Source organism: Vicugna pacos, chromosome 10 (genome assembly GCF_048564905.1).
Source record: "Vicugna pacos chromosome 10, VicPac4, whole genome shotgun sequence".
NCBI classification, from domain to species: domain Eukaryota; kingdom Metazoa; phylum Chordata; class Mammalia; order Artiodactyla; family Camelidae; genus Vicugna; species Vicugna pacos.
The window spans coordinates 69,754,685-69,775,967 of NC_132996.1; the positions used below are offsets into that span (position 1 = coordinate 69,754,685).

Genomic DNA, 21,283 nt, shown 5'->3' on the forward strand with positions numbered 1-21,283 from the left:
AACAGCACTGCTGGCATCTCCCCAGTGTCCAGGAAGGAGACTGGAGAGCCAGTGGCAGGGAGCAGTCTGTCCTAGTGAAGACTCTACCCCATCCCAGATCCTAGGGACTCACGATCTCATCCTCCACATCCCGGTGGAACTGGTGCTGCTCGCGAGAGTCTTGCAGGCGCCGGCAGCGCTCCTTCATGGGCTGGCACAGAGCCCTGAACTTCTCCTCCACAGCCCTGGAGGTCCTCTCCACCTCCCCTGCACCCTGGTCCTCCTGGGCCAGTGCTTTTGCCTGCGCCTGGATTGCCTCTACCTCCTTCTCTCGCACCGCCATCTCCCTTTCCAGCATCTGCCAACCAGAAGAAGATGTTGTCACTGAGCTTCCACCTTCAAACTCAGAGGAGACACTGGTCTATATCAAGCCAGTCGTGAATTCTTATCCCTGGGGCTCACCCCAGGGAGAGGATCTTTTCACAGCCTAGATCAGCAGATCTCGTTAATATATATCAAGTTATGTACATTAATGTTAATATACATAATAATCCAGGAGGTGTGTGACAATTGATTGTCTCTCAGTCCCAAATCCAGTGCAGTTCTAAGTCCATCTTTGCCCATTTTGAGTGGGTGAAACTGGACCCTGTAAACGTTTTTCCTTCACCAGCTGCAGCAGTGCTAAGCCTTGTCAGTAGAGGGCGCTGGAGGGACACCACAATGCACAGGAGGGGCTTCTATTTATGGTTCCAGTGTGTTTTCTTCTTGCTCCCATAGCACAATTGACCATGGTGTGCACGAGACCCAGTGTCTCTCACCCTCCAGCAAGTTTTGCTGGCATCCCAGTGGCAACTTCCTGCTGGCCAGCTAGCTTCAGACCAGCTTCGACCTGTAATACCCCAGCAAATTTCTACACCATCCAGTGAAGAAATTCCAATGAGGCCTGAGCCTCAGCCTTGGGATGGGAGGAGGGGACCCTGTTCCTTCCTGGGGTCCCCCTCCTCAGCCCTAGGGGCAGGAGCTGCTCCCTACATTTGCTGTTCCTGTGTTCTTTAGAGCAGGGATCAGCAAACCCAGCCCTCTGCCTGTTTTTGTAAATAAAGTTTTATTGGCACACAGCCACATCATTCTTTTATGCATTACGTACAACAGCTTTTACCCTGAAGGACAGAGTTGAATAGTTGTGACAGAGACCATATATGACCCACAAAACTCAAAATACTATTTGCCCCTTTACAGAAAAAAAGTTTTCTGACCCCTGCTTTCGAGTCCTCTTTACTCCTTTGAGTTAACCACCTTTTACTAATTAATAGTTCTTTTCACTAAAGTTTGTCCTTGTTCAAGTTGGAGTGTGGTTTCTGTCTCCCAGCTTCACTCTGACTGACACACGCTCCTAGAGATTCTGACCCCAGTGGCCCATGGGAATTGCTTTGAGAAATACCAGTAAAGATGTTGTCTGTGAGGCCTGAGAATGGCCTCTTGAATCTTAAGAGCTGCAGACATCCCCCTCTTTTCTTCTGCCATTCACCACCCCCACCAAAGGCCCGCTGTGCACCTGCTGCTTCTTGAGCAGAATATTGACACTGGTGAGGTCCTTGCCGTAGTCGTCGGAGTGCAGCTGAGCCTGCAGGCTCTCCAGCCAGCTCTCCAGGGCAGAGCAGCTCTGGGCAAATAGCTCAGCTCGGTTGGCATCAAAGAGGCTGCGGGCTTTGGCCTGGGTGGTGTTCTCCAGCTCGTCCCAGCGCCTGTGCAGGTCCTCCAGCTTCTCTGATACCAGTGCTTTCAGCTCTGGCTTCTCAACAGTGAGCTCTCGCCCTTCCTGGGTGTGGGACAAGGAGGGGCAAGTGTCAGAATGAGACACCATTGAACTTCACAGGCCAATAGCAGGGTGTGGGGCTGGCATACCAAGCTCTTGGGTGTTTTCATTAATGGGCTCTTCTCCAAGGTTTTCCACCCTTTCTAGCTTCCCTACCCTCACAGCTGATTCTGCCCTACTCCTTCTTCATGGTCCAACTCCAACCTCATCTCAATTAAGAAGCCACTCTGCTCTTTCCTTATTTTGCGTTCCCTGGTGCTTGTGGTTTCTAATGTCACATTGCACGTGGTCTTGTCTAATCGGCCATCATTTCATGTTTCTCAGCTCATTACCCCTCACCTGAACTCTGGCAAGTGAGTCTCACCTGGTTTCCCACTCCCAGCCTTTCTGCTTGAGGACTTTTGTTTCTGGGGAGGGAAGGGCAGCACCCAGGCAGGCTGGAAGTGCCAGGGAGTTACTGCCCCGAGAAGCCACCCTTACCAGTGACAGACAGGGAGTTGGCAGAAGAACACTGGGCATCCTTGCATTGGTTGGGATAACTCTGATGCATGTTCCACAGCGTCTCCCAGGGTGCCCCCTGAGGGCTGAGCGCCAGTTGCCCACTAGAGTAGCTGGCATGGTAGGGGATCCTTCACTGACTACCTTCCCTTCTCCACTCCATCTCCCCGGCCCCTGCTGGCGTCCCCGCCATAGCCTCCCATGGAAGTGGCCTGTGCTGGAAGCTTCATTCAGGGTCCGCTCCCAGGGGAAGACAAACCAAGATGCTGCCTTCTGACCGTTTTACACACACTGCCAGGAGTCAAGCACTGCTGGGTGACTTCACAAACTCGCAGCACCATCCACTCTTCAGTGCACTGTCCTCATGTGGTCCTCCCTTTTCTTTCATGGCCTCTTCACACATTCTGTGCTTCTGCCAGACTGACTTACCCCCTTGCTCCCATACAGGCACCATACTTCCACACCCCTGGTTTCCAGTTTCTCTACCAAGAAACATCCTTCCCCCAACCCCTCCACCTGTCCCAGTCCTACTCGTCCTTCCTGGACTGGCCTGGAGGCCCCTGCTTCTCAGATGCCCACATCTCCTCACTCCTTAGTGCCCAGGCTTTATTGGGCTCTCTCTTACCACACTCGTTATATTCTGCTTTGGATTGAGTTTAGCTGTGTACATGTCTCATATCCTGGTCATTCCTCCAGGGTGGAGCCCATGATGGAATCACCTTCGTTCCCCACTCAGTGCCTAACACGAAGCTTTGCATATAGTAGCACAAAGTAAATATTTGCTGAACAAATAGAAAAACTGCATACCTGCTGGTCTCTTCCTCTTCCCAACCATCCTGCCCTTGAAGGAAGGAAAGTGTCTTTTATATACCTTGCAACACCTAGCAGAGAGCTGAGCTCACAGTATGCTGTCCGGGAATACTTGCTGAGTAGAAATTAAGTTCTACCTGTGCTCAGCTCTCAAGGAAGAGCTGGGTGGGAGTCTAAGAACCAGGAAAGCGAGACTCAAAAGCAAGGTTGGCAAACTGTGGCCAGAGGGCCAAATCTGGCTCAGCACCTGTTTTTATAAATAAAGATTTATTGGAACCCAGCTATACTCATTCGTTTATGTATTCCCTATAGCTGCATTTGCATGACGCTGGCAGAGTTGAGTAGTGGCAGCAGAAACTGCATGGCCCGCACAGCCTAAAACATTTACCATCTGGCCCTTTACAGAAGTTTGCTGACCCTGCTGAAGACATCGTCCTGCTCTGGACCCAGGAATAGTTATCATGTTGACCCAAAGCTGTAGGTTGGCTCCTGACTAATTTGTCCTTTCTCAAAGTTCTGGGTCACTGGCCCAAAGACCTAAGGCATTTGTTCCATGGACCATTACTTTCCACCTTGGAGGTTTGGCACCAAGGGCTCCATGATCTCTCACCCTGAAAGAGCCAGATCCTGACCCAGGACCCTCCCCGGCACTGCAGCTGCGACCCCGCCAGGAGAAGGTCCCAAAGGCTCTCTTCCTGCCACTCCTGTTGCATCGCTTACCTTGTCCACCTTGTCCAGCCAGTCTTTGTTGGCGGCCAGCTCAGCCATGAACGCCTGGTGCTTCTGCCACTTGGTGTGCAGGTTGCGGGCCTCATCATAGGACACATCCTGGGCCGTCAGCATCTTCTCGTCAATCCAGAGTTTCAGCTGGACCGAGCACAGAGCAGGGATGGAGAAGGGCAGAGAAGGTTAATGTTTCAGAGGGAGGGACGGAGGGGAGTGTGAGGCAGGAAGGAGACCAGGGTGGGCCGGGAGAGGTGGTGGACGTGGGGAGAAGCCGTGCAGGGGTTCACGTGCTCAGGCAACACTGAGATGGACTGATTGTCGGCTCAGAGAGAGAGGGCCCTGTGGGAGAGGGATGGCTCGGGGGTGTCAGAGGGGATGTGGGGGACTGAGAGCGTCACCTCTTGACAATCTTGTAAGAAATGCTGCTGCTCTCGGTTGTCCCGAAGACGGCCCAAAAGCTGCTGCACTGCATCTTGATTCTTCCTGTGTCTGTAGTGACAGTCCCTTGTGAAACCCTTGAACTTGCTGGGAAAGGGCTGTGACCCTCTAACTGACCCAGAAGCCTTCAGTTCTCCCCTACAGGGACAATACCTGCCGTGGGGCTGCAAGACCATGCAGGAATCCTGATGTCCAGCATCCAGCTACCCTAGGAGACTTCATTTCGTCCCAGTGTCAGGGGAGGCAGAACTTCCCCACCCGTGGCTTAGTCCCTCTCGGGCACTTGGTTCTTTCTCCTCTACTTAGTCAGTCTGAGTGCCATGTTCCCATATTTGAGGCCATCCTGTTCTCACTGGTTTCCCTTGAGGGCCCCTCAAGTGCCCACTGGCTTCATCATACCTCCTCTCAATGGAGTCTGCCTTCTCCTGGATCTTCTCGGCATGGATGTTGCCTTTGGACACCAGCTGGCGCGCGGCTTCCAGGAGCCCACGGATCCGCTCACCGTTGGCCTCCATGGTGCTCATAAAGTCTTCCAGTTTTTTTATGGCGGCATCAGCAGCCTGGAGTGTCCCTGGCATCTCCGTGTGAGACAAAACATATTCCTGTGTGGGAGAGAAAGTACCGAGCTCACTTCTCAGGCTCTCAGAAGGAGCCTACACAAGGGCCCACCTGAGACAGGGAGGCCAACCAGGGAGGAGCAGGGACACCGTCTGGCTCTGAAGACGGAGGGATGGTGCCTGTTTATGCGGATGTCTCGGGAAGTTAGAAGGGAGCTGGGCTGGAGGCTGGTAGCACTCCAAATCCCGTTCTCTCTTATTTATATCTACTGGTTACATTTCCTTAATAGTTACATGACAAGCCAGGTTTTCTATTTCTTCTTAAGTCAGTTTTGGTGAGTTACAGTTACGTCTTTTTTCCTCACTCCCACGTGTTTTTTAACATGTTCTCCCTGCCCGTCCTGTTTCTCACCTACTCTACCTGCTGCCATTTTCCATTTTCCTCCCCATCCACCACTCCGCATTTATGGTCCCCGTTTCCCTCCCAGACTCTTACCTGGCTGCTGAGCACACCCTCGGCCTGGCGAGCATCCCGCAAGAACCCCTGGAAGCCATGGGCCTGGGCTAGACGGCCTTGCCGGCTCTCCCACATGCGGCCCAGCTCCTCCCAGCCGGTTCCCAGGGCTTCCAGTCGCTGCCTGAGGAAGAGGCACTGCGGATCAGCCTGGTCCCGGGTCACCTCCTCACCCACGGCCCGCAGCCGGCTGTACTCGCTCTGGGCCCGCTCCACCTCTCCCCGCAGGGCTGCATGTTGGGCCAGGAGGGCCTCTGCCTCAGGCAGAGTGGCTGGCCCTTCTTCAGAGGCCACAGAGGTCTGTGTGCGACTGAGCCAGGCCTGGAAGTCATCCAAGCTGCGCAGGAAGTCCTGCAGCCGCCTCGCCTCGCCCAGCGACTCCTCTCGACGCCGCATGGTGGCCCTGAGGTCCTCCCAGCCAGCTTGCACCTCTCCCAGCCGGGTGTTGATGGCAGGGGCTTGGCCGGGGTGGCCAGCAGCCAGAGCATTTGCCTCCCGGGTCAGCTCACCCACCCGGGCAGCGATGGCCTCCAGGTCCCGCTCGGTGCCAGCCAGCTTACGCTGCAGCGCCAGCACCCCAGCCAGGTCATTGCCCAGGCCCTGGGTGGACTCGATGACCTTGGTCTTTTCTCTCATCCAGGCCTGGGTCTCTGTGCACTCTAGGTGGTAGTTCTGGATGCTCAGGGCTGACGTCAGAGCTGCCTTCTTGCCATCTGCCAGGGACCGAAACTGCTGCCACCTGCAAGCAGAGGGAGCGTCTGGAGCTGCTCGGCCTCCCTGCCCTGTCCGGGTGTATTTGGAAGCTGCTTCTCGCTTCGCTCTCCCTTGGTATATTCTCCCACCTGCTTCTGCTGTTTATAGAGAGGCTGCTCCCCACTCACCCTGCCCTGATTCCTTCTTGCCTGCTCCTTGTCCAGCCACCAGCCTCTTCAGGTGAACTTTACCCCTTTCCATCTCTTTCATCACCCCCCCACCTCATATTCCAGATGGCTTTCCCTCCTCATTTATAGCCTCTGTTTCATGCCCTACAGAACTCTCTTCCAGCTGCCACCTGTCTGCTGAATCCTTCCTCACTTCCCTAGTCCTGCCGTCCCCACCCCACCTGTGGTTGAGCTGCTTCTGGGTGTTGACAATGCTGTCCTTCCCCGGGGGGTTGGCCTTCAGCAACTGCTCTGCAATGTCATTCACGGCAGCAATTCGTGCTGCTAGGGCGTTCATTTCAGGCTCCAGGGTCTCGAACCTGAGGGGGTGGAAGAGCTGGCCATCAGCAGTGGGAGGCACGGGTGCTCTGGTCCACCTCCCTCAGATGCCCACAAGAACTCCTCTCCATCAACATGAGGCATATTTATAGGAGGCCCTGCACCTCTTCCCTACGAGATTCACAGCATCTCTGGGTCAAGGAGGAGCACCCATTCCACCCACCCCTCCCTGAAACAAGTAGAAAAACTGTCATCTCTGGAGTTGTTCAAAAACTTGGTGAAAATTGAAGGTCAGGGACATCTGGACAACAAGTCAAACTAATCCCTGGTACAGGGCCTCACCCTTCATCAGAAGCTCCCTTGTTCCTCCTGGGTCTTACCCCTTAGCTGCCTACCTGGGTCCCACTTAACTGATATGTGCTAAAAAATGAACTGCTAATCAAAACAATTTAAGTGATAAAGATGTGAAGCATAACTTCCCTCAGGAACATTTTATATTCTCATAGGGCAAAGTCTGCAAATGCTTTCTGTAAAGGGCCACATAGTAAACATTTTAGGCTTTTTCAGTCATAAGGTCTTTACTGTAAGTATTCAGCCCTATTGTTTTAGAGCAAAAGCAGCCAGGGGGCTGATATGCAAATGAATGGGAGTGGCTATGTTCCAACAGAGCGTCATTTACAAAAACAGTCAGGGGCTGGATTTGGCACAGAGGTTGTAGTTTCCCAACTCCTGTTATGAGATATCTTAAAAACTTAAAAAAAAGAACCTTTAATTACATTTTTTAAAACCAACAGGAAATCTGACTATAGACTGAGCAGTAGATGATATCAAGAAATTACTAATTTTGTTTTATGTGATAATGGTATCATGGTTCTATAAGGAAAACGTCCTTTTAAAATTATTTTAAGGTTTATTATTCTGTAAATAAGCTACTTCATGAGACGGTCATCAGTGTCTCTGTCTAAAAGGCTTATAACTTCAAATCCTTAGCCATTTTAAGCCTGCACACACATCTAAAAACTAATTTACTTATATTTCAAATTTCTACATTCCTGGAGAATATAGAGGTGACATGTTAAATTGGGGATTTGTTTTTGAAAAGGAAAATTAATCAAATAGAGCAAGACATTGATAACTACTGAACCTGGGGGATGGGTGTATAGGAATCTGTTACATAATGTTTCTATGTCTGAGTATGTTTAACATTTTTCATTAAAACATTAGACGACTGGTTAAGACTCAAAGAGGTACAGCATAAGCAGGCAGTTTAGGGCAGGATCGCTACCCTCAACACTGACCCCCAACTCACAAGGCCACGCCGGAGGAAGCATGCAGGGGGCCTACCTTTGCTGCACAACCTCCAGGTCCTCCAGGCGCTCGGGCAGGGCGAGCCCATTGAGCCACTGCTCCTTCTCCTCCACCCAGAGCCCGCAGGCCCCGGCCTCACTGAGCATGGTGTAGCGAGCCAGGGCCGCCTCCAGGGCACGTGCGCGCTCGCCGGCCCGGGCCCGCAGCTCCTCATAGTGCCGCTCCAGGCTGGGCACCCGGCCCTGCACCTCGGGCGTGCGGCTCAGCACAGGAGGCAGGGCGGCGGCCTGCTCCCTCAGGGCGTCCAGGGTTGGCCGGTGGGCTCGGATCTCTTCCTCCAGGGCCCGATGCTGCCGGGCCAGGGCCTGCGTGGAGAATTCGTCATGCCCCAGCTCGGGGCTGGACACCAGGCGCAGTGCGTCCACCAGCCAGGCTTCCATATCGTTTGCATCTGCCTGGAACTGGTAGAGGCTGGCAGCCTGGGCGAGCCGCTGGGCACGCTCCTCCGCCAGGGCCTCCAGCCGCTCCCACTGGGCTTGGAGCTCGGCTGCCCGGGCGGCCGCCTGGCCTGCCCCAGGGTGGCCCTCGGCAACTAGCTGCTGGCCCTGCTCCAGGGTTAGCTTCAGGGGCCCCAGCCGGCCGCTCATCTCGCCTCGCAGGGCTGTATGCTTGTTGAGCAGGCGGAGGACTCCCGTCAGGTCCCGGCCGGTGTCTGCTGAGGCCAGCAGGTGCTGCTGCTCCCGCACCCAGGCCTCAGCCTCGCCCACCTCCCAGAGGAACCGCCAGAGTCGCCGGGACTCCTCCAGGCGGGCCCGCCGAGCCGCTGCCAACTCGCACAGCGACTCATAGCTCTGCTCCAGGGCAGCCACTCGCTCAGACACCAGCTGGGGGTCGCACGGTTTGTACTCTGAAAAAGTCACACCAGAGGGTTGAGAGCTGTAGCCAGTCCGCCACTGCCCCCCCCCACTCTTTTAGGCCTCCTTGTCTTGCTGCCACCCATCATCCTTCCTGTCCCCAGGTTTTCCCAGTCTTGCTGCTTCAGCTTTTAATGTTCTCCTTGCCAGCCAACACCCCCACCTCCTTTCCAGTTCCTTCCCCCAGTTTTCACCTTTTCCTGGGTCACAGAAGCGCAGTGCTGAGGCACTGACAGCCCGCACCCTCTCAGCCTGCACAGCAATGTCTGCTTCCACCAGCTCATGCAGCTGCAGCAGGTCCTCCACTCCAGCCAGATGCTTGCCCAGGTCCTGGGACTGCAGCCGGCCCTGCCAGGGACATGCGGCATGCCGATGCCCGTCTGAGAGCTGCCTGGTTCCCTCCCAGCCAGGCCTCTTGCCCCGCCGCAAACATGTGCTAACCTTGCCCCACCTTCCTGAACCAACCACACATCAGAGCCTCCTTGGTCAGCTCCAGGTGTCACACACAGGTGAGCACACCTGTTCCCATCTGTCACACACACAGAGGGACATCCAGTTCTGTCCTGGCATCTGGTCTCTTTGTACTCAACTCCCCTTCTGTGGAATAACTTTCTTACTAAATCTGGCTTCTGGAATTTCTGCTCTGACTCATCTTCTCAGGCCCAGAATTATCGCCACCCTCCTATGGTCATAGCTCAGTCCCCAGCACCCCAGCAAACTTTAGCATGTCTCTAGCCCTAACCATATCCCTATCTCTCGCCTAGATCACTGCAGCAGCCTCCGACTGGTCTCTCGGCTCCCACTCCGGCTGCCCACAGCCCTTCTTCAAATAGCAGTCAAAGTGACATTTTAAAAATATAAAAACGCAGAATCACATCTCTCCCCTTTTCAAAACCTTCTAATCACTTTCAGTGCTCCACGTTATTCGGAATAAAATCTAAACTCCTTGACCAGGCCTGTAAGCCCTAAGTGAGCTGGCTGCTTCTACCCTTACCTCGTCCCCTGTCCCCTCCCTGTTCTTAGTCCTGCTGGCCTTCCTTCTCATCTGGAACATGCTGCTGTGAGCAGGCCAAGGGCCTTTGCCTAGCAGTTCCTTCTGCCTGGAACATTCTCTCCTCAGATTTCCCTGTGCTGGCTCCTTGGGACATTCTGCTCTCAGCTTAAATGGCATTTTTCAGACAGCTCTTCCCAGACCATTCCATCACACAGCCTGTTTCTGTTTCCTCACCCTTGCTGTGTTGTTTATTGACAGGCCAACAGTTTTATCATCGATCTCCTTCCACTGGAATGGCCCATGAGGACAGGGATCTGTTTGCTCTGCTCATCTAAACTGGGGACAGGGCCCTGGATGGCTACACACTCTACAAAGATCAGCTGATCAGATGCGCTAACATACCCCAGTCGTAGCTCCAGGGTCCCAATCAGCTCAACCCTACCACCCACATCTACTGGTACCTTCATCTCTTCCATCCAGTCCATGAGGTAGAGCAGGTCCTGAAACACCTTCTGCAGCTCCAGGTTGAGGAGGAGCCTCTCCCGCCGGGCGGCCACCATCTGCCGCAAGAAGTCCCAGAGCCGCGCCACATTGTGCTGCCGCGCGGCAATGCGCTTGATGTCGTGGTAGTGCTCAGCGGCCAGCTCTGCGGCCACGGCGTCCACCGCCTGCACCCGGCCGCTATAGGCCACGATGTCTGTCTCAATGGCTTCGTGCTTCCGCACCGCTGCCTCCACTGCCGCTAGCTCCAGCCCAAAGTTGTCCTGGGGTGAGGGACAGGAAGGGGAGGTTTGGGAGCTCAGGGGCTTCCCTCTGCTCACCCCTTTGCCCACCCTCACCCAGAGCATCCTGCTGTAAGATGCCAACTCCAGTGGCTCTAAGTTTCCTCTGTATCCCATCCCATCCCATCTCACTAACCCCTTCTCCTGTTCAAGTCTCTGGCCCCCAGTTCCTGGGTTCTCTTGGTCTTCTTGTCTGTGTGGTAGATTTCTCATTTCATTCGCTCCCAATACTGCAGGATTCCTTATCCACCACTGTTTCTTCCCCATTTCTCCAGACCTGCCTGGACAGGCCAGGAGCCCCCCAGCCCCGTTCTACCTGGGACACAAGGCGCTGGTTCTCACTAAGCCAGGTCTCCCGCATGGCAGCCTTGCGGTCAAAACGGGCAGCCAGCTGCTCCAGCTTCTCCTGGCGGATCAGCTCCGTGCGCAGGGCCAGCTCGCGCTCATGCTCGGCTTTCTCCAGCCGCTCCCAGGCCTGTGAGGTGGAGGCAGGATTAGTGCTAAAGGGCCAGGGCTCAGGAAGTGAGGGTGGGGAGGGGTCACCGAGGCTGGGGGCACAGGGAGAGTCTCCGGGAAGCTCGGTCTAGTGGGTCTGTGGAATGCGGTTAGACGCCTGTGCAGGGAAGTGTGAGGAGCAGGGGCGGCGTGAGCAACACTGAGCCACGTGATGCCTGTGCAGGGAATTATGAGGAGCAGGGGTGGCGTGAGCACCATTGAGCCACGTGACGCCTGTGCAGGGAAGTGTGAGGAGCAGAGGCGGCGTGAGCACCACTGAGCCACATGGAAACAACGTCTGCTAGTGGACAAAGATGGGAGGGAGACAGGGAACAATGGAAATCACTGGATTTGTCTGCGGCGGTGGGACTAGGGGTGAATCATATTACTTTGATCAATCTTATGTTGTCTGTTAAAAAAGTGAAATAAAAGCAGGGAGAGTGAGCTGGGGACAGGCTGAACAAGATGCACTGGGGTATAACTTGCATGGAGAGACAGAGTGGGGAGGAGGCGGGTGTGCAGGACGCAGTAGAGGACAAGTGAGTCACGTCTGTACCAGGGACAGTGCAGGCAGCTGGGCCGAGGGTTCCAGCAGGGACGGTAGGGGCTGGTGCTGGGGGTGGGTGACCTAGGGAATGGAAGGGAGGCTGTGGACCTTGTTGATGTCAGAGATGAGGCGGCCCTCACGGGGCGTGTAGACCTTCTGGTTGTTGGCCCGCAGCTTGCTCTGGATGGTGAAGAGCAGCACTTCCAAGTTCCCTTTCTCGGTGAACCTGAGGCAGGAGGCCAGGCCCAGTTAGGGTCAAAGGCCAGGAGGGGCCTGGGCAGGCGTCAAGTTTCAAAATGAAGTGTTGTGTGTTGCTTTTCTTCTTGTAAAAGCAGCACATGCTCTTTGTGTGAAAGCCAGAAAATACTGGCAAATTATGTTGAAAAAGAATCTAATTTTAAAACAACTGAAAATTACACAGAAACGACCACCGTCACCCTCGGGCAGGCATGGACTACATTTCTGCTCTACACAGATGCCATCATACTGTAACTGTGGCTAACATTCGTCAAGGACTCGCTCACCCACTGTAAGCCAGGCCCTGTTCTCAGGGATCTGCGTGCATTCGCTTGTTCAGCTCTGTTATTCCCTTACTACCCCCATTTTCAAGGATGAGAAAACTGAGGCACAGAAAGGCTTAGTAAGTTGCCCAAAGCTCACAACGGCTAGGTGGCAGAGCCAGGATTTGAACTCTGGTTCTTTGAACCTGGATGCTTAACCCTTTGCTCTTATCATCCAAAGTAACTATCTCATAACACATTTTTCAGGAACATCTTTTCAGGTCAATAAAGGCATTTCTTCGACATTATTTTCAGTGACTGTCCCATGACTTATTTCTCCTTTACAAAGGTCATATTAGTACATTAGTGAACATCCTTGAAGCTACATCCTTGTTCAATGCCCAGAAGAGGACTTTCTGGGTTAAAGGGCACACTTCAAATCATTCCTTGGATTGCCCAGGAACAGATGTTTTCTGGATTAATATTAGTTTTGGAGATGAAACATATTAACTGCAAAAGAGCTCAATAACAAAAGTATAGAAGTTTTTGTTTGTTTGTTTGTTTGTTTTTAACTCTGTCTTGCAGAAATCTGTGGCCAGACAGGCCTGGGAAATAAATAGGGAAGATTAGAAGGGTGTGCGTGATTTAACATTACGTGGACGGGGGTGGGGGGGTTGGTGGTCGAGGGGGTTCCCATTTAGGGGAATTCTGGGCTGCTGGGGGCATGAGGGTCCCAGCCACTGGGCCTCCTAGAAGGCCCCAAATGTACAGAAGCTTTAGCACGTACTGTATAGAAACGCCTAACAGCAGCTCCACACTTCAATAGTCAATTGCTAAAATGCATGAGTGATAAGAACATGTGCAGAGAACAAGTCACCAGCCACACACCTGTGTTGCCAGTGACGGCCTGCCTGTCAGGTCCAATTCCCCATCCTTAGGCTAGGATTGGGTTCCTCGCTTAAGGGGACCCAACCAAACTTCATCTGAGTGGATTGCACCAGCTCTAGATAGCATAGCAGTCATTTCCACAGCATGATTTCTTGTAACGGATAATCATTTGAAAAATATATTTTGGAACTGCTTCTGGTGCTCTGAGCTGGGGGAAATGAGTCTCCGCTGGGTTTATGTGCTGCCAAATTTCCCTCCCAAAAGGCTGCTCTAATTTAGGCTTCCTCGTGTGTGAGCACAGCTCAGGGCAGATGGGATACGGTGGGGTGTGGCCCAGGGACACCTACTTGGGTGGCTTCTCCACAGTGCGGTAGGAATTGAAGGACTGTAGCTGGTTCTGGACCCCACTCAGGGAGTTGGCCAGCTGCCGGTCATTGAGGGTCACAATCGTTTGCTCGATCCACTGCAGCAGCTCTGAGGCCAAGGACTCATACTTCTCCACCAGGCGTTCTGCCTCCATGGCGTGGTCCAGCACCTGTGGGACAGTGATGTGGGCTTCCTGCTCATGGGCTCCCTGACCCAGTCCTCCCCTGCTCTTGCTTTCGGGGAGTAAGACGCCTAGGCCAGGCCCCTGTGATGGAGAGTACCTTGCCAATCCTTTTGCCTTCCACGGCTAGGGCCTTCATCTTGGAGAAATAGTGGTAGTAAGTAGCCACATAGGTAATAATTGACTTTTCATCTGGTTGGTCCACATTCACATCTGAGAAAAAGGGCCATCCAGGTCAGGCAGAGATGAGAAACCAGCCTCCCAGAAGTACACCCCCAACTTGAATCACTTACCCCAACCCCAGGGCCCTCCCAGCCCTCCAAAGCTGACAGACATCTTTCCAGCTCCCTTCAGAGCAAAATGACTAACTCTTTGGACTAAAAGTGTATGAAAAGTTAAGCCTTTTTTTTTTTTTACCTCCTAGAAACAAGCAGAATAAAAACCCCAGAAGCCCAAGGAGGCTTTTACCCAATGTTTCTAATAAAGACCAAAACTAGTTGTTTGGAGGAAGAGAGACAAGAAAGGAAACAGCATTCTCATTTGGGGATGGACTTATAGGCTGGAAAGATGTCCACGAAGTCATCCAACTTAGGGGCATTAAGACAGAAGGAATGAACGAGGCCTCCTGAACCCAGAATGTTTGGAGGGATGGGTCCAGGGAGCCATGGCAGCAGGGACAGAGGCCAGTTCTTAGGACCACCTTAGGGCACGGTCATGTCTATTTCTGACCTCAGTCCCAAAGTTCAGCTGTGGGCCCAGGAGGTGAGTGTCTTTCAAGCCAAATTAACTTCTACCACAAGGACACCGAGGCTGACTATGACTTGCAGTCCCTGGGTTCTCTTAATTAGGCCAGATTGTATCCTACCTAAAGGGAAGACTATGAGACCAGAAGCCCTCCTGACCCCCTCTGGCAACCCACAGGCAGGCAGGAGCCATGGAAATAATCTCACAGAGGTACAGATTACTTAGCTTTACTTAAATGTTTCTTTATCGTAGCTGTGCTTCTCAAATCTCTCCAAAGGACCTTGTATTTGGCCTACTGCCATCTCTAGGTAGCTGATGCTTGTCTTTCTGGACTAAAAGGGCACGGGAAATGGGTCTACTGGTGGGACAGCAAAAAGCGGGAGAATAACCAAGACTCAAATCTGCCCTGGGGCTTCCTAAGGAGCCTTTCCAGCAAGGAAATCACTCGGCCCTTCTGTCCTTCCCTTTTCTGGCTGCACCCTGACTGTTCTCCATTCTCCCTGAGTGGTGGCTGCAGAAACAGGCTCTGCAGCCAGGCTGCCTGAATTTGAATCTCAGTCCCACCCACTTGAATGACCTTGTGGAAGTCACTTAATCGTTATAGACCCCCAGCTTCTCTTCCATAAACAGAGCATAATAATGATACTGATTTCCAGGAGGTGTTGTGAGAATTAAATTAATTAGAGCATGTCAAGTGCAGTGCCAGGTACAGAACAAGAGTCCAGTGACAGTTACCAGTCTCATCAGTGTTAGGTCAGAACCACAGGGGCCAACCAGCAGGGTCAGCTGGCCATAAGGCCAGTGCTCGGTGAGACCTCAAGATCATGTAGCCTAATTTAGAATCACAGAATTTTGGAATAAGAAGGGCCCTCAGAGACAATGTAGACCAATCATCTCGTTTGAGAGATGAGGAAACTGGCTGTATGTCCCAGAGCTGCTCCGTCGAGGGGTGGGGACGGAACCATACCCCAGGGCTCTTCTCTGCTACAGGACTGCCTTTCTTCCTGTGAGATACAATTTTCATGCTACAAAATTCGCCCTTTTTAAGTATGCTCTTCAGTGGTTTTTAGTATTTTCACAAGATTGTGCAACAGTCACCATAATCTAATTCCAGAACATTTTCAGCACCCCCGAAGAAACCCCATAACCATCAGCAGTTTCTTCCCCTTCTCCCCGCCCTCAGCCCCTAGCACCCACTCATCTACCGTCTGTCTCTACCCTACAGCCTCTCTTTTTACAAAGCTCGCCCCACCTTCAGGATCCAGCAGCTTTGTAAGTCCCAGCTCCTTCTCAGCTAGATTGAAAGCGTTCTGCAGATTGTAGTGTGCATTACACTTCTTCAGGGACTCAAAATCCAGCAGGTCTGGCCTGGGTAGGGAGGAAATATAGACAGTATCAAGAGGACATGAGATCCTAAAGAGGAAGAGCTAAGCCACCCCTATCTTTATCCCTAAGTCCCCAACTCCCCACACCTGCTGCTCCCACCCCCCTGGCTTCCATCACAAGCCCTCAGTGCAGAAGGCACCCCCACATCCTGGCTCTCCTCTGAACGTTCATTCCTTGTAACTGCGTGTAGCTCAGTTCATCTCCCTGCTTCGTCTACGTGTGGGTGAGCCCCTGGGTCATCAGCCCATCCAACAGCTCAAACAGGCTCGCAAGCCCTGTCTTCTCACCGGTGTTTATGCACGATGGCATTGAAGGCCAGTCCATCTCTCCAGCTGGTGGTGAAGTTGTGCACATTGACATTGGGGTACCTATAAACCGAGACCGGGGAAAACAGTGAGCAGGGCCACCTCGGTCTGGGCCTCGAGGACAGATTCCCCAGTTGGCAGTTCCTGATGCCCATCCTTCCTTTACCGCACAGCCTCAGTGCATCCAACCCTCCAAGGCTATGCTCCCTGGGCAGCCTTACCCGGCGGTCTTCATCTGGCACCAGAGCAACAGTGCATCCTTGGCTGACTTCTTCTCCTTGTTGTCTTCTGTTTCCACACTTATGTCTTGGATCTAAGAAGGAAGGAAGGATGGAAGGCCCTCACTCCCTGAACAGGGGCTTCTGGAGTTACCAGAGATGCTCAGAGATACATGGCAGGAAACTTCTCTTTAGACTCCTAGAATAAGGGCCCAAGGACAGAGCCTCGGGACCTTTCCTCCTGGGCTAGTGACCACAAAACTTCAGGTCAAAGGGATGTGAGGCAGCAGAATGGGGTGGGAATTCAGAAGAGTGGAAGCACCCCGAGGCGAAGGATGCTGGCTCCTGCAGCGGGTGGGAAACTGCAGGTGGAGAAGTGAACAGTTTCTGAGAGCTGGTTTCCAAGGTGAAGCGGAGGAAGCTCTGCTTAGGGCTGGAAGGAGCAAAGGAGGTTACACCCAGGGAGTGAGCAGAGCAATCAGGAATGTTGTGGTGGCGTTAAGGTATCGGACTGGCTATGCTCAGAGCATAAGAAAGAGGAGGGTGGCTAATTCTTTTGAGAGAGGTAAGCAGCGTTTGAGAGAGAGGAGTGGGCCAGTGACCAGACCCCAAATGCAATTCTAAAACCCTCCATGGTGAAGGAGCATTCTGTAAAACTTCCAGTCTCTCGTGCACCAACATGTGGTCCTACGGCACGTGACCGGTACAGACCAGGCCACAGGGAATTTGCCACAGAAGTTTGACAACACCCACGTTGGCCCCCATGCTGTCTAGTGAGGAGAGTGCCCTGCTCTGGCGTATGAGGTTCCAGGCCCTCCACGTTTGCAGCGACCACTAGGGCGGCAGCTCTGGCGTGCAGAGCACACTCCAAGGAACACTGTGCGGGGTACCTGGAATCGAAGGATGATGGTCCAGACCAGCCCGAGGGTCAGGCGGTGGTTCCCGTCCACGATGTCGTGGGAGCCCATGTTTTCCAAGTGCACTTTTTGCTCCTTCAGGAACTGCAGCGCCTTGTCCACGTTCTCCAGGCAGTGGATCCGCATACGGCCCTTTGTGGGCTTCGGCTGTCGAGGGACAGGGGACCCAAAGGCATGGGACCTCGGGCCTCCTCCTCCTTCTCTCCTGGCTTCCCTGGGGCCCTGCTTCCCACACCTTCCCCATGACCTCCCTCAGGAACACAGGGACCGCCCCAGGGAGCTAAAGCTGAGGTTGCAGATGAGGCTTGGGGCAGATTAAGATTCCCAAGGGAATTAATTGCACCCAGAGTAGTGGGAAAAGAAAGGTTTTCAATGGGGCCACTGTTTCTGTCTCCATGAAGCAACGCTCCTACTTAATCCATTCAGCAAAGCCTCTCCAAATGCAATCATCCTCTGAGCAGAGGGCAGCCACCATTTTCCGCTCTGTGGCATCACTCTTCTCGCTATGGGTGACTCCCACAGTTTGTCCCCTTGACCGTCTCTCGGGCCCCCTCCTCCCTCGTGACCACTGCTCACCAGTGTCTCTCCCGAGAGCACCTCCAGGAGCCTCAGGAGGTTACGTCCATCCCGCAGGTCACTGTACAGGTCTCCCACTCGGCACGTCACCCGGGCCAGGTGCGAGTTCACCCACTTGGTGAAGGTTTTCTTCTGCACAGCTTCTCGCTCATCTGTGGTGGCAATAGGGGGTCATTTCTGCCCTTCAAGGACAGTGCACCTGCTTCTAAACCCCAGTTGGTGGGGCTGGGGAAGTGAAGTCTGGGGAAGGGGAAGGGAAGGAAGATGGCCAAGAGGAAAACCCACAACTTAAAAAGCTGGGAAATAAATTGGTATGAGCTCAAAAGCAAGGTAAAGAACAAAAATGAGAGACAGAGAACAGGCTTTAAGAAGAAAGGATGGAAGAAATGAGAAGCATGGGATATGCAGGGAAGGTCTGGGACCTGGGATCAGGGTTCTGTCATGTAACAGTGGTGAGACATAGTTGTTCATCCACCAGGGCCTCACTTTCCTCATCTGCAAAATGGGCATATTACTTTCTCCTTCAACAGGTCATGGTGTTGATTAAGTGTGTGTAAGATGCCTGGCACAAAATGGCTCCTTGATGAGTTGCTGTAATACAGGTAAGATCTAACTGGAAGGAAAGAGCAAGAGTTGCTCAGGTAGGTCCAGCAGGAGGTACGGCTGTTCCCTTTTGGTGGTGGACAAAAGAGAGGGTGTGGACTTAAATTACAGCAGCGGCTCTTCCAAGTGGTCATTAGGAGGATGTGGCATTATAGAGGCTGCAGGCCTCCTGAGTCACCTTGCTTTCCTGGCATAATTTAAAGAAAAGACAGGGTTCTCTCCTTCTGGGCTGGGTTCATTCAACTGGGTGCAAAGGGATCCTATCCCAGGACACCAACATTCCAATGCTAAGAGGGAAAGTTGGGAACAGGGAAAACAGTGAGCCCAGAAAACACGGGGTAGGGGCCGGGGAAAGCCAGGCAGAGTTCAGTGCCAGTCTCAAAAATAAAAAGGAAGATGCTTGACTGCCTGGTCCACAGGGGGAGCTGCTGATGAGAGAATGCTGTTAAGTTTCACCGAAAAATAAAAATTAAAAATATTATCAATGACAAAGTGAGGGAAGAGGCTCAGGCCATTGGAAGCTGTTCCAGCCACTAAGATTTCTGCCAGTTCTCCCGAGAGAAGCCCAGGGCAAGGACCCAATCCAAGTGGCCTGGGCCTGAAGAGTCACTTGTGTGTCCTTCTCAGCACCAGTATCTCAGAAACTGAAAAGACTCACCCCTTAATCTCACATTCCTACACACCTCACCCATAAAACATAGTGACACACCCATGTCTATTCCTGTCTTTCTTACCTCCAACCCCTGGGCCAACCTCAGAGTCCTAACAACTGCTTGGATGGCCTGATGCTCTGGGGGCATTCTTTCAGGGTCCACAGGTCCCTGCCTGAACCCGGGACTGCCCGGGTCATTGGCCACTATTGGCTCGATGGCGACCGTCCTGATGCCAGGCACACAGGGTTGAGGCCATTTTGGCACACAGGTTGCATAAAAGGGGAAGACGTGGGGACAGCGGCAGCTAGGAGAAAAACGTGCAAAGCTAAGCGCTGGGGACAAAGTGTAACCTGACAAGGCATCACCACATCCACAGACACACAAGCACAGCGGCTCCCAGGAATCTATCCAAGTATGGGTGCCCGGGTGAACACAGCCTGCTCAGACATATACCTGAGCCTGTCTGCACCAACTCCCTTTGCCACACTCCCTGCTTTCCACACACAGCCTCCTCACACACTAGACACCCACTCGGAAACCCAGGGCGGCACAAACAAGCCCGAGGTCCCTGCCTCCTGGCGCACTGCCCCCTTCCGCCGCAACTACCCCAGCAGGCGCTTCCTCCCAAACCCCCGAAAGCGAGCGGCCTCGGCGAGGCTGCGCCCAGGGCCTCCCTCCCTCCCCGCCTCGCCGCCGCCTCCGCGCTCCTCGCCTGCCTCCGCCGCCGTCCCGCCCACGCCCGCTCCCACGGCCCCTCCAGGGGGTCCAAGCCTCTCTGTCGGCATCCACGCATTTTCCGGCCACTTGTAATTATTTCCCCGGCACACAGTCCCCCAACACAAGCGTGTGAGTCATAGAAGTTGCTCCCCGGCGTTCTTGGCTCCGCTCCTCTCCCACGCCCCGGCCCCCGGCCCCGGCCCCTCTCTCCGCGGGGCGCCCCGCCCGCGCGGCTGCCCTCGCCCGCCCGCCCGCCCGCCGGAGCCCACCTTGGAGCTGCTTGAAGCGTCCTTCCAGCACGCTGGCGTACGGAGCAGGGTTGATGAAGGCGGCCGGCGAGAGCAGGAGGCCCCCGGGGTTCTGAGACCCTTCCACAGCCTCATAGTAAAACTCGCCGGCCCCGTTCAGGCCGTGCCCGTGCAGCCTGCTCACTCCGTTCCCATTCATGGTGCTGCTGCCTCTCACACGCCCGGGGCCCAGAGTCCATGCTCTGCCCGCGCCGGGGCAGGCGCCAAGGATCCGCTCTCCCGAGAGCCTGGGGTCCCGAGAGCCTGGGGTCCCGGGTGGCACGGGGTGTGGTTCAAGGTTGGTGGAAGTTTCGAGGAGGGAGAAAAGGAGTTACGTGATGTCTGAGCCCCTGAGCTCCTCGACCCGTCGGCAGGGCACACCTGGCTGCGGCGAGAGGAGACGGAGGCAGCTCCAGACAAACAGGTCGGACAGTGACGGGGGAGGGGTGGGGGGCGGAGCTGGCCGGCTGGGGCAGGGCCAGGCCCCGCGGGGCGGAGGAGGGAACCGCCAGCGCCTTAGAGACCTGCCGGTCAGGCCCCGAGTTGCCTAAGAGTACAGAAGACCCGAGAGAGGGGCCCCGAAGCAAAGTCCTGCCTCCCGAAGGTGTGATGAGGATGCCCCCTCCCTGTGACTCTGGGAGGTCCCCCTTCAGGACATGGGCTTTGATCCCAACTCGGAGAGCAGAGAGAGGGAAATCCTCGAAGGGGCGAAGCCAGCTCAGTACCAGCCAGGCACTGTGCTAGGTGTTTGCTTACCCTCCCTTGTCTGTGAAATAGGTGTTGCTACCTTCCTCATTTGTTTGCCATCACTACCTGCAGTTCCAGCTCCTTCCCTGCCATGGGGCCCACAATGTCCTCCTCAGCCAGGCCAAGCCAGGCCCCCAGGACACCCACTGCCAGGCACATCTACCTGATTCCCTTCCTATCTCTCTTTGGGTTCAGCTCTTGTCACTTAGACAGCCGACCCTTGCCCCTCTCCCATCTCCCTTTATTCAGTATTTATTTGGCACCTACTGGTGGGAGGTGCAGCGCTAGCCAAAGCCCATCCAGCCATGCCTCCTCAGGAGAGCTCAGTTTAGTGGTGGAGATGAACAGCTACTGACAGCATGTGTCACGTGCACAGACATCACACAGTCCTGGGTATCACGTGTCGTGCGCACACAGACATCATGACCGTTCTAGAAGCTACTCTTATCCAAAATCAGGGTACCAGGGAAACTTTCCCCCAAAGAGGTGACATTCTCCCTAACCCATGTCTTCCGTCTTCTCATAGCCATAGAAACAGTGATATGAGTATTTCACAAGCTAGCCTGTAGACCTAGCCAGGACAGGGAACCCCAGGGGAAAATGATAATGGGTCCCCAG

The 21,283-nt window shown here is 54.0% G+C and overlaps 1 protein-coding gene across 4 annotated transcripts in view; it reads right to left on the minus strand.

The window, feature by feature from the left end:
• SPTBN2 (spectrin beta, non-erythrocytic 2) overlaps window positions 1-21,283 on the minus strand; it is a 36,751-nt gene that overhangs the window by 7,834 nt on the left and 7,634 nt on the right. For 3 of the 4 annotated variants that reach the window (XR_012076826.1, XM_072970374.1, XM_072970373.1), the window contains 19 exons: window positions 17,659-17,810; window positions 17,056-17,229; window positions 16,169-16,260; window positions 15,930-16,010; window positions 15,509-15,624; window positions 13,613-13,725; window positions 13,313-13,500; window positions 11,686-11,803; window positions 10,852-11,010; window positions 10,215-10,517; window positions 8,954-9,107; window positions 7,882-8,752; window positions 6,441-6,578; window positions 5,321-6,077; window positions 4,667-4,869; window positions 4,228-4,318; window positions 3,824-3,970; window positions 1,535-1,798; window positions 113-337 (listed from right to left, as the gene is read on the minus strand). Coding sequence is in view for 3 of the 4 variants with exons in the window: in XM_072970374.1 (XP_072826475.1) it covers window positions 113-337; window positions 1,535-1,798; window positions 3,824-3,970; window positions 4,228-4,318; window positions 4,667-4,869; window positions 5,321-6,077; window positions 6,441-6,578; window positions 7,882-8,752; window positions 8,954-9,107; window positions 10,215-10,517; window positions 10,852-11,010; window positions 11,686-11,803; window positions 13,313-13,500; window positions 13,613-13,725; window positions 15,509-15,624; window positions 15,930-16,010; window positions 16,169-16,260; window positions 17,056-17,229; window positions 17,659-17,810 (4,346 nt within the window). In the remaining variant the exon portion in view is untranslated. Of the gene's footprint in view, window positions 1-112; window positions 338-1,534; window positions 1,799-3,823; window positions 3,971-4,227; window positions 4,319-4,666; window positions 4,870-5,320; window positions 6,078-6,440; window positions 6,579-7,881; window positions 8,753-8,953; window positions 9,108-10,214; window positions 10,518-10,851; window positions 11,011-11,685; window positions 11,804-13,312; window positions 13,501-13,612; window positions 13,726-15,508; window positions 15,625-15,929; window positions 16,011-16,168; window positions 16,261-17,055; window positions 17,230-17,658; window positions 17,811-19,900; window positions 20,333-21,283 lie in introns of those variants that run through there. The other variant, XM_015244750.3, reaches the window with a different exon arrangement.